At 68.4% G+C, this 10,496-nt stretch overlaps 3 protein-coding genes across 3 annotated transcripts in view; all 3 read right to left on the bottom strand.

The window, feature by feature from the left end:
* The window catches only part of CHLNCDRAFT_142340 (hypothetical protein), a gene marked incomplete at both ends in the record, with an annotated part of 4,339 nt that extends 1,244 nt beyond the window's left edge, over window positions 1–3,095 (bottom strand). The window contains 7 exons of the mRNA XM_005850108.1: window positions 200–417; window positions 570–788; window positions 1,132–1,392; window positions 1,530–1,668; window positions 1,817–1,891; window positions 2,286–2,437; window positions 2,711–3,095. Coding sequence (XP_005850170.1) covers window positions 200–417; window positions 570–788; window positions 1,132–1,392; window positions 1,530–1,668; window positions 1,817–1,891; window positions 2,286–2,437; window positions 2,711–3,095 — 1,449 coding nt within the window. The remainder of the gene's footprint in view (window positions 1–199; window positions 418–569; window positions 789–1,131; window positions 1,393–1,529; window positions 1,669–1,816; window positions 1,892–2,285; window positions 2,438–2,710) is intronic.
* Window positions 3,096–3,787: 692 nt separating this feature from the next.
* Window positions 3,788–8,403, bottom strand: CHLNCDRAFT_56043 (hypothetical protein; the record flags this gene model as incomplete). Its single annotated transcript, XM_005850107.1, has 7 exons — window positions 3,788–4,038; window positions 4,181–4,366; window positions 4,572–4,688; window positions 4,970–5,202; window positions 5,376–5,474; window positions 5,691–5,880; window positions 8,392–8,403. 7 exons carry the CDS (start codon window positions 8,401–8,403, stop codon window positions 3,832–3,834), a joined length of 1,044 nt encoding a protein of 347 aa, XP_005850169.1. The 3' UTR covers window positions 3,788–3,831.
* Window positions 8,404–9,558: 1,155 nt separating this feature from the next.
* Window positions 9,559–10,496, bottom strand: part of CHLNCDRAFT_57128 (hypothetical protein) — a gene marked incomplete at its 5' end in the record, with an annotated part of 4,931 nt that continues 3,993 nt past the window's right edge. The window contains 3 exons of the mRNA XM_005850106.1: window positions 9,559–9,979; window positions 10,153–10,230; window positions 10,429–10,481. Of these exons, the coding sequence (XP_005850168.1) occupies window positions 9,907–9,979; window positions 10,153–10,230; window positions 10,429–10,481 (204 nt within the window). The 3' untranslated portion in view covers window positions 9,559–9,906. The remainder of the gene's footprint in view (window positions 9,980–10,152; window positions 10,231–10,428; window positions 10,482–10,496) is intronic.

Genomic DNA, 10,496 nt, shown 5'->3' with positions numbered 1-10,496 from the left:
CTTGTAGCACGGGAATGCCCTAGGCCGGGGCCAGGGAGGCTGTGTGGTGGGCATGTGCATGCCGGGGTGCATGGCATGCGCCCTGCCCACGCACCTGCAGCGGCCAGCAGCAGGCGGGGGCGCACCTGCCAGCCTCCCTCCCCAGATCCCCACCACCCTCGGGCAGCACTGCCTCCGCACCGCGAACCCCCGCACACACACACCTGGCCCCAAAGGCGGAGTAGCCGCAGGCGCCGACGGCCACATAGATGGCTGCCGACAGCAGCATGCCTCGCTGCACCGCCGCCGTCATCTTGCGCATGGAGGGGCGCTGGGCGGCGGGGTAGATGTTGAACAGGTACTGGTGGGCGGTGAAGCCGTAGGAGACGATGGGGAAGGCCACCAGCACGCCCTCCCACCGCCACCACAGCAGCGGGCCTGCGCGGCGGAGAGCGCGCGTGGCGGAGGGGCGGTGAGGCATGGGACAGCGGCAGGGTGGGGCAGGAAGGCGAGGAGTGGCGAGATGGAGTGGGTGTTGTGTCGGGTTGGGGGCTGCTCAAGGAAGGGCAGCCTGAGCCCGCCCACCACACGCCATCCCCCGCCGCGCGCGCCTGTGTTTGGTGTGGGCGAGAAGGGCAGCAGGGCGATGAGGGCGCAGAAGAAGAGCAGGAAGACCATTGAGAGGGAGGAGACGGCGGTCAGCAGCTGCGCGCTCTTCACCAGCAGCGCCACGGGCAGGCAGCCCGCCATCGTCACCACGCCCAGCATCATGTTGCGGGACGGCTCCGCCCCGGGGGGGATCACCGTGCCTGCGGGGCGAGGGCGGGGGCGGGAGCGGGGCGAGGGTGGGCTGGGTGGCCGGGTGGCCGGGAGGCTTGGTGGGCTGCCGCCACGGCTTGGCCAGCACAGGCGGCTCTGCAAGGGCCCAAGCACACGGCCCCAGCAGCGCGGGCTGGGGGCAGGGGTGGGCCCGCCGCCAGGCGGCCGAGCACAGCCGCGTGCTCCCCTCTCGTGGCCGCCAGCGCCCGCCACCAGCACAGCACACAACATCACCTCACCCACAACCACACAGCCCACACACACGCAGCCACACGCAGCCACCAGCGCTCATCTCCCCCACACACACCACCACCCACCCACCCCCCACCTCACCTGCCACGCTGCTGATGGTGTCTGTGAGTATGTTGAGGTAGGCCACCACCGAGCCCACGTTCATGGCGATGATGCAGGAGTCGACGGCGGCCTGCCCCGCCCGCCCGTACGTGTGCCTCGCCAGCTCCTCGTACGACCGCTTGCCCGTCAGCTGGCTGCTCATGAGCAGCAGCCGCATGCTGAGCTCCGCCGCCGCCAGAGTGACCAGCACCAGCACCACCGCCAGGCCCAGCCCGCACGTCTTGAAGCAGAAGGGGAAGCCTGCGGCGGGGCGGGGAGCGCAGCGGGGGGCGCGGCGGGTGAGGGCAGCAGGCGGCGGCACGGCGCCGCTCCCCCTCTTCTCCAAGCAGCTGCAGCACAGCTGCAGCACAAGGGCTGGCGTTGCACCAGCGGCGCACCCAGCACGCCCGCCCCCAGCACAGCGGTGACAAGGTTGAGGATGGGCTCCCCCTCCCACTCCAGCGCAGACGAGCTGTCACCCCCATCCAGCGGGTCGCTGTACCGCGGCTCCAGCAGCTGCCGCCCGCTGCGGCTGGTCTGCACCGGGTGCGTCGGCGCAGCAAGGGGCGCGTGCGTGGGTATGAGCGATGGCGCCTTATTTTCAAGCAAGGGCTGCTGTAGCAGCCGGCCTCAGGGCAGGGGCAGCCAGCCGGCAGAGGCTGGCGGCGGCGGCGGCGCCACTGACCGGGGCGGGGCGCTGCTGCGGGGCGCGCACCCTGAACATAAAGTCCGGTGATGCGGGCTTGGTTGCGCTGCCGCCCTGCACGGGAGCAGCTGAGGAGCTGGCCTCCTCTTGTGACTGGTTGCCCGTGCCGGCCGCCCTGCGAGCCCGGGTGTCGCTGGCGGCTCTAATACTGGCCGTGAGCTCCATCATGGTGCTGCCCGGTCAGGGGAGTTATCAAATTGGCGGTGCTCCCCCCCACTACCGCGCCCCGCCCTCCCTGGGCGTGTAGCGAGGGCTCATGGCGATCGCTGGTGACAGAAGAAGACGATGGAAGTGAAGCTGGCCAGCAGCGCGTTGCGAGAGCCAAGCAGGCACTGGGCGGCGACCTGGCCGCCCGCCGCGCCCAGCGCGTTTCGGCCTCTCCTTTGTTTGTTGAGATTTCATTACACTGACCAGGCTGGGATCGACTCCCCTCTCAAAGAATGCCCACGTCGTGCTCCTCCGCGTCCTTGGCCAGCTCGGCGAAGAGCTGCGCCCGCTCCTGGCCCCGCTCGGCCTTTGCCTTCTGCACCGCCCTGTCAAAGGCTGCCAACTCCTCCGCCGTGGGCGGCTTCAGCGGCACTGGGTCCCCCTCCACCACAGCTGCAGGGCGGGGCGAGGGTGTGCAGGCTGCAGTAAGCGTGCGAGGCAGGGAGCAGCAGGCCAGGTGGGCGGCGACCCCTGCAAGCCACAGTGGCACACGCCGATCTCAGAACACAGACGCACATGCACATTGGCAAGAGTTGGCGGTTCCTTCACCAGCTCTGCAGTCCCCGCCACCAACAGCGCCCCACCCCACCACCAGCAGGTGCCAGGCGTCACCAGCGACAAGCAAGGCCGCCCCGCAACTCTCGACGGCAGCGAGGCAGGGCTCACAATACATGCGGCGGTTGGGGGTGGTCTTGGTCACGCCATTCTCGTCCACCGTGGTCTGGCCAGGGATGAAGGTGATGCGCTGGTAGGCTGGCACCATCAGCAAGCCGCTCCCGTCCGCTGCCCTGATGGCGTGGCCCGGGATGGGGATCAGCTTCTCCCGAGGGCACAGTGCCGCCAGGGTGGTCCCACATGCGTGCTCCAGACGCACCGCAGCCAGGCGGGCAGCCTGCTGCTGCTGAACCGCCTGCGGGGTGCAGGCCAAGGCGATAGCAGCGGCTGACTCGGCGGCAGCCTTCGCCAGCGCAGGGTTCAGCGGTGCAGCGATGGCGGTGGCTGGAGGAGGCGCTGCGCCCCCGGCAGAAGCCTGGCCGCTTGAATCGGACATGGGAGGGTGGCAGAAGGCGGGTGGGGTGTGGAGCTGCGAGCGATGCGATCACTTGTGTGAGTACGGGGAGTGTGGGAGACCGGCCTGCCCCGTGCTACTGAGAAGCCTGTTGTTCGTTCAGTGCAAGGCTAGGAAACAAAGAGAGTCCAACATCTGTGCATTTTCAAAGTGCTAATTCAAGGAAAGATCAGTGGCGCCACGGCGGCAGCGCTTGCAAGCTGCCCCTGTTGCAAACTTGTTCGGGCCGCTGCAGCAACGCAACGGCGGTGCATGCCCATTCTCGCTTTCTGGGGGCTCGTTTCAATGATTGGGTGAGGAAGGGAGGGCGGGCAGCGGGAGAACTGTCTCCTGCGGCGCCCGCGTCGGGCAGGCGTGCGAGCCCGGCCCCTTGAATCTCCCGGGCTGGCCGAATGCGGCTGAAGGCCCGGACCAAATCCTGCTGGGCTACAACAAGAGCAACAAGCCGCTCTCCGAGCTGGGAGAGTCGGCCCCGTGCATGCGCTGCAAGCTGGGGGCGGTCCTGGAGCGCGCCGCCGCCGTTTAGGATCCCACTCATGGCTTTGGCACCAGGTGGGGACGGTTCAATTGTACCTTCCTGAGGAGGTACTGGGTGGATGAGAGGGGCTGGTGCCTTGCTGGAGCCCAACACGGTGTTCCATGTTTCCTACTTGTAAAGCGCTTCTTTCGCCTGTGTCAAATTCCATTACACTGAACAGGCAGGCCTCGACTGCCCCCCCTACTCCTTGTTGACGCCAAACACCGCCTGGTCCCCCAGCTCCTGGCCTTTGAGCCCCTCGGTGACCGCCTTGCGGAAGAAGTCCTCAAGCGTGTCGGTGCCGTAGGAGGGCGTCTGGTCGGCCACGTACCGCTCGGCCACGGGGTCCCACAGCAGCATGCTCTCCACCGCGTAGTACCTGCCAATCTTGCCAAACTCGGCGCCGTCCTGCAGCGGCAGCGGGCAGCGGACCGCGGGCGTCGACCGCAGGCAGGCGGCACCGCCTGGGGCTGCCGCAGGCTGGCGCGCACCACGCCACCACCTCTCACTCACCATCTCTTCATGCTCCCACGCCTCCCGCCCAGCCCACCTTGAGTCCCGGGAAGAACCTGGCCAGGAAGTCGAGGAGCGCGATGATGCCGTCCATGAGCGCCACCGGCACAGGGAAGTACTTGGGTTGGGTGCCCAGGATGCCAAACAGCAGCTCCGCCTGGTCCTTGGCGGTCAGGGCGCGGCCGGGGCCGCCGATGGGCAGCACCTGGTTGATCTTGTCCTCCTGCGGCAGGCGGCAGCAGGCGGCAGGCGGCAGGGGGCGGCAGGGGGCAGTGAGCGGCAGCTGCAGGCGGGGCGCAGGGGAGCGCAGCAGGCAGAGGAGCAGGGCGTGGCTGGGCCCGCTTGCCTGCCCCCCAGCACGGCCGATGCACCCCAGCCGCGCTCCTCCGCCCAGCCGCGCCTCCGCAGCGCGCCCCCGCCCCGCCCACCTGCGACACGCAGTCTGCGATGAAGGAGGCCAGGTCCTGCTCGCTGATGGGCTTGCAGGCGGCCAGCGTGCCGTCGCCAAACATCACATACGGCTTGCCATCCTTCACGAGGTCCACCTGCAAGGGCGGGGTGCGGCGGGGCGGGGCGGGCGCCCGGGGATGAGGCGCAGGCTGGGCAGCCCGCGGCCCTCCCTCCTGGCGGCCGCACGCCAGGGCTGATGCGCCGCGCTGCCCCTCGGCGCCGCCCCCCCCGAGCCTGCCGTGGTGCCCAAACGGCATCCTCAGCTGGCCTTCGAACCCACCCCGCAGCTGCCACCCCACCCAGCCCCAGCCCCTCCTCCCCAGGCCTGCACACACACACACACACGCACACACACACACACACACACGCCGCCCACCTGCCCCGCCAGCGACTTGAAGAATGCCGTGGGCCTGACGATGGAGTAGGTGATGTCTCCCGCCTCCTGCAGCTTGGCCTCAAACGCCAGCTTGGCGCGCTGGAACTCCAGCAGCGGCTTCTGCACGCAGATGGCGCTGAGCAGCACAAAGTGGGAGGCGCCCTGCGCGCGCCCCGCCTCCAGCGCGTTCAGGCTGGCCTGGTAGTCAACATCCCAGCTGTCCTGGATGCCACCTGCGGGGCGGCGGCGGCGTGGGACGCAAGGCGTGGGTGTGCTTGGCTGGACAGCACGCCAGGCGCTCAGCCTGCTCCGGCCGGGTCGCTGCTGGCGGCAGCCGCTGCTCGCGCCGCCACCTCTGCTGCCTGCCGCCTGCTGCCATCCCCAGCCGGGCAGCCGGGCGGCCCACCTGTGCGGCTGGCCAGGCAGGACACCACCACATCCACGTGCTCCTTGCACCCCTCGCGCAGCAGAGAGTCCACGCTCATCACGTCGCCAAACCGCACCTCTGCACGCGGGCAAGGGCAGTGAGGGACAGGTCAGCGACTTCCACAGTCGGCAGATTCCTTCCACTTGATTACATTCAGGCACGTTGGCCGGGTGCCCCCAAACTCACCGCCTCCAGCCTGCCTCGCCACCTGCTGTCACCTGTGCACCCTCCCCACCAATACCCACCCACCCACCACCCACCAGGCACAACTCAGCAGCAGTGGCCCCGCCCCACCTGCGCCCTCCAGCTCCCGCCGCACATCCTCCGCCGTCTTCTTGCCGCCGATGCCCGACCGCTCCCGCGCAAAGGCCACCACCTGGTACCCGCGCCTCACCAGCTCCCGCACCACATACTTGCCGATGTAGCCCGTGGCGCCCACCACCAGCACACGAACCTCGCTGGTGGGCCGCTGCCGGTAGTCGCCCTGCTGCGCCGCGGCCAGCACGGGCGCCGCCTGCAGCCGCGCCGCGCGTCGTTGCCGCGCCGGCGCCTGCACGCGGCCGGCCTGCAGGCAACGGGCAGGCAGGTGGTGAGGCACGGTGGGCAGATGTGCAGCCTGCCGGGCGGGCGGCGGCAGCGGCGGCGGCGCCTGCAAAACCCTGGGCCAGGCGATTGATTAATGACCACACCAGGCACGCACTCACCGTGCTGCTCACGCCCAGGGCCGCGCCTCCCGCCAGGAACTGCTTGCGGGGTGCTGCTGCTGCCTTGCAGGCCCGCCCAAGGTGGCGCTGCTGTGCGGAAGTGCTCAATTGGGCACACTGCTGCAGAGAAAGCGCCATGGCCGCCATTTCAGCCGCTGCAGGCGAGAATTGAGATGGGTGAGCGGCGCTGCGGCGCCTGGGTGCTCTGCGACAGGCACTACCGACTATGCTCGATGCGATGGCGCTGCTGGATTGCACAAACAGGAGGATGAGGTTCTATCCTGCCAGCCAGTCAGCACGTCAGGGCCAGCTCAGCCGCCTGCCTGCTGGCAGGCATCGGGCTTTCTGGGCATGACAGGCTCAGTCACTGTTGATCCGAGTTCGCACAAGGTGTTTACTCTGCTCTGAACTGCCCACCGTGCCACCCACTACCACCCAACTCTGCTCCCTCCACCCAGACACGCCCACAGCCACACACGAAGCAGCCATGGCCACAGCAACCTGCACAAATCGCATGATGCAGGCCCTGCCCGCGCGGAGTGGCAGCGCCGGGCGGCGCCCAACGCCCGCGGTGGCGCGCTCGGCGGCGGCAGCCCCGCCGCGCCGCCCCCCCGCGCGCCTGCAGCTGCTCGCGTCAGCCTCCTCCACGGTGGCAGCATCTGCAGGGGCGGCGCAGCCGACGCCGCTGACCATCCCCAGGGGGCCCCAAGAGACTGTGCAGCAGGCCGCGGCCGCCTGCATCCGCGCCTACCAGGCTGGCGTGCGGCGGCAGCGGGTGGAGCTCCTGCTGCCGCTCATCGGAGCCACAGACCTGGTGGGAATCCCTTGCCGTGCATAGGCTGCAGTGGGCGTGATGTGGGCCCAGGGGTGCAGACTGGGTGCAACACTGGACACGCCTCCTCCACACCCTGGCCCCGCAGGATGACTGGCCGGGCGGCATCCGCCAGCAATTCAAGGTGCGCCCACTATGTGCACGTGCCTGCTGTGCTTGCTTCTGAATGGCTACAGTCCGCTGCCTGCCTGCCTGCCTGCCCGCCTGCCCGCCTGCCTGCCAGCCCCTTGGCTGACGCCCGCCTGCCCGCACCGCCGCCTGCGCCCGCCGCAGGCGGCGCAGCCCATGGTGGAGGAGCTGCTGCGCGAGCTGAAGCAGCAGGCGGGGCTGGAGGGGCCGCTGTCTGCGCGCATCGTGGAGGACGGCGACGCGGTGGCGGCGTGGGAGGGCAGCAGCCTGGCCGCGGTGCTGTTCCCCACGGGGGAGACGCTGGGGGAGGTGCGCAAGGTGGCGGAGGCGCGCCCGCAGGGCCTGGTGCTCATCATCAACCCGCAGTGGCAGGGCGGCAACGTCGTCTCCGACCTCGGCTTCCTGCCCTGGCAGCGCAAGGCCAACGAGCAGCTGGTGGCCAGCTTCCAGGAGGCAAGCCTGCCTGCCTGCCTGCCTGCCTGCCTGCCTGCCTGGCGGGCTGGCGGTGCTGCCTGGCGTGCTGGTGGTGCTGCCTGCTGGTGGCGCCGTGCCGCCGCCTGCGATGCCTCTGTCCTCAGCTTGCGCAGGGGCGATGTCAACACCGATTGCAGCGGCCGGGATGGCTGCAGGGCTGAGGCGTGCTCGCACGCGCGCCACCCCGCCCCACCCCCCTGCAGACCTACATCCTCAAGCAGCTGCGCATGAACAGCGACGACGTGCGCCTGCTCTACTCCTACCCCTCGCCCTGGCAGGTCAACCTCACGCGCCCCGACACGCCATCCCAGGTCAGACCCCGCTGCTCCGCTGCTCCTCCCAGCTGTGGTGGTGGGACCGGCAGGTGTCTGCATCATGGGGCGGGCAGGAGAATGAAGGACCAGGCTGCTGCTCGGCCAGGCCCCTTGCCGTGGGGTGCCTCCACCTGCGCAGCCTCTGACCTTGTCCCCTTCTTGTCTTGTGCGCAGAGCGAGTGCGTGGCGCAGCGCGAGCAGCGGCCCAGCTACAAGGAGCTGGAGGCGCTGCTGCGGGGGGTGGGCTGGAGCATGAGCAGCAAGCCGCTGGGGGAGCGGCTGCAGTATGAGGCCGCCTTCCTGCGCAAGTCGCTCGACTCGCCGCAGCAGCCGCCCCAGCAGTGAGGGCGGCGGAGGAGGCAGCGGCGGCGCGTGCTGGGCCCCGTGTCGCCCTGGCGCTGCCCTGTTTCTGAATTTGCAATCTCACCCATTGTTTCTCTGCCTTTCCGGCCTGTCGCTTTGCTGCCTTTCTCAGTGTTCCCTTTTGGAGCTGATTGTTGCCGTGAACCGTTGGCCTTTGTTGGTGTCTTCAGCCCACCAACCTCGTTGTCCATGTGGACCACGTCACTGCGATTGAAATCATGTGCATGGCAGAGCCGGAGAAGAAGACGGGGGATGGGGAACCCGGGACAGTGGCAGCTGCTGTCCCGCCGAAGCCGGTCAGCCCAAGGCCTTGTGCCTTGCGCAGCATGCCGCCGCCCGGCAGCGGCACTGGCAGCAGCTGCGCGGGAGGCTCCCCCGCGGCCTCCCACGAGGCCTCCCTTCCCAATAGGAGGCCCCAAGTTCCTCGCGGGCGGTTCTTAGCAGCTGCCGCGCCATTTCCGGCCCGTGGAAGCTAAGAGGTAGGTGCTCGTTCTGGCCGCCATAAAAACTCCCTCCCAGTCGCTTCTCCACTATCCGCTCTCCATCCTCCTCCTCAACTATCCAACCCTCAACTATCCACTCCAACACAACCATGGGCATGTTTGGCAAAGCTTTGAACATGGCCGCCAAGATGGGGGTGAGTGCCGGTCCTGCTGCTACCCCTGCCGCCCGCCTGCCCGCTTGTTATGCCCCAGTGGGTCTGTATTGGGCGCGAGACGCACCCGAAGCCACTCCGGGACCCCCCCTCCCCTTCTGCCAATGCCGCTCACCTGCCGCCCCACCGCCTCCCTCCTCTGCGTGCAGCCCGCCGCCCAGGCCCTTGGCGTGGACAAGAAGACGGTGAGCATGGTGCAGCAGGCGGATGGCGCGGTGAACAACCCCAACGCCTTCAAGAACGCCGCTGTGGCCAAGGGCCTGAACGAGGCCACCGGCGGCCACGGCGCCGCAGCGCGGGTGGTCATCAAGGCGGCCACCACACACTGAGCCGGGGCTTGGCTGGGAAGACACCCGCGCCGCGACACTCTTGACACCCCCAAACATACTCCCCTTCTACATAATCCTTCTATGCTATGGTATGCTTCCAGCATGTGATACCCCTTGCCCCTTCCGTTCACCGTCACCTTGCAGCCCCATTGGGCAACCCTCCACCCATCGCCCGACTATGCTCCTCGCACTATATACTATACCTATGGAAGTCCACAGATGCCTGTTCCTTCATTCATCTTTTACGATCTGCTGCTCCCCCCACCCCAGCCTCTCAATGTAACCGCGCATCCATCCATGCTATATGCTAGAGCAGCACAAGGGATGGCAGCAACCACGGTGGCGGCAGGCAGGTCAGTGTTGCGCCTGGTGGTAGTTACACGCAACAGGAAGCTGTGCAGGCAGGCCAGTATATAACAAGAGGTGGAGACACAGCAGATTGCAAAATGCAGGTGGCGAATGGTTTCATGTGCAGAGCAGAGTCCTTCAAGGCTATGGATGCGAAAGGAGCATAATACAACAACAACAAACATCAACAACAAGCCGCCACTGCCCGCACTAGCCGCTCGCACAGCAGGCTCGCTGGCAGCGCCACGTCACAGACACCCAGCCCTCTGCGAAGAAAAGATAGTCTAAAGCAGAAGGCTGGGGTGCCTCCGCGGCAAGCCTCGACCCGCGGGTGGCGGGCAGCGCCAGGCGCGTGCTGGTGGTCAGTGGGCCGCTATGGCGGTGGGGCTCATCTCTGTGCCAACCACCATGCCGATGCCCTTGGTGCGCCCCTCCCTGCAGCGCAGCCAGGGGCGGGGCAGGTGTCGGGGGCTGCCGGCCGGTGTGCGTGCTGGACGGCCCTGCGGCTCCCTGCGACTGCTCAGGCATTCCTGCTGGCCCGCCTGCAGCCACCGCTGCTGCGCCCCGCCTCAGCCCCTTGGGCCTTGCTGGTTGGCGCGGCCCCACACCTGAACACAAAGCGGGTGCCGGGCGTGAGGTACTCCGGGCGCTGGAGGAAGCGGAAGCGCACGCAGGCGCGGTCGCCGCTGCAGCGCGCGCCAGGACGGCCAGCCAGGGAGAGCGGGATGGGGAGTCGGCACACCCTTGTGGCCGCGCCGCTCCCTTGTGTGACAACACAGCCACCCGACGCAACTGGCAGCATGTTCAAACGGCATGGTTGCAAGAGCAGGCTGGCGGCGGTGGGGTGCAGCCCAGGCTGGCGGCGGCGGCGGCGGCGGGCCCACCTGCGCAGGCGCTCTCGGTCCATGGCCACCACGCGTGCCGCCTGCCGCACAATCTCGCAGTGGATGAC

The sequence above is a fragment of the Chlorella variabilis genome, assembly GCF_000147415.1.
Source record: "Chlorella variabilis unplaced genomic scaffold CHLNCscaffold_4, whole genome shotgun sequence".
Classification (NCBI taxonomy): Eukaryota; Viridiplantae; Chlorophyta; class Trebouxiophyceae; order Chlorellales; family Chlorellaceae; genus Chlorella; species Chlorella variabilis.
Note: the sequence above shows the minus strand (reverse complement) of the source record. Positions and strands in the feature narration are given on the sequence as shown.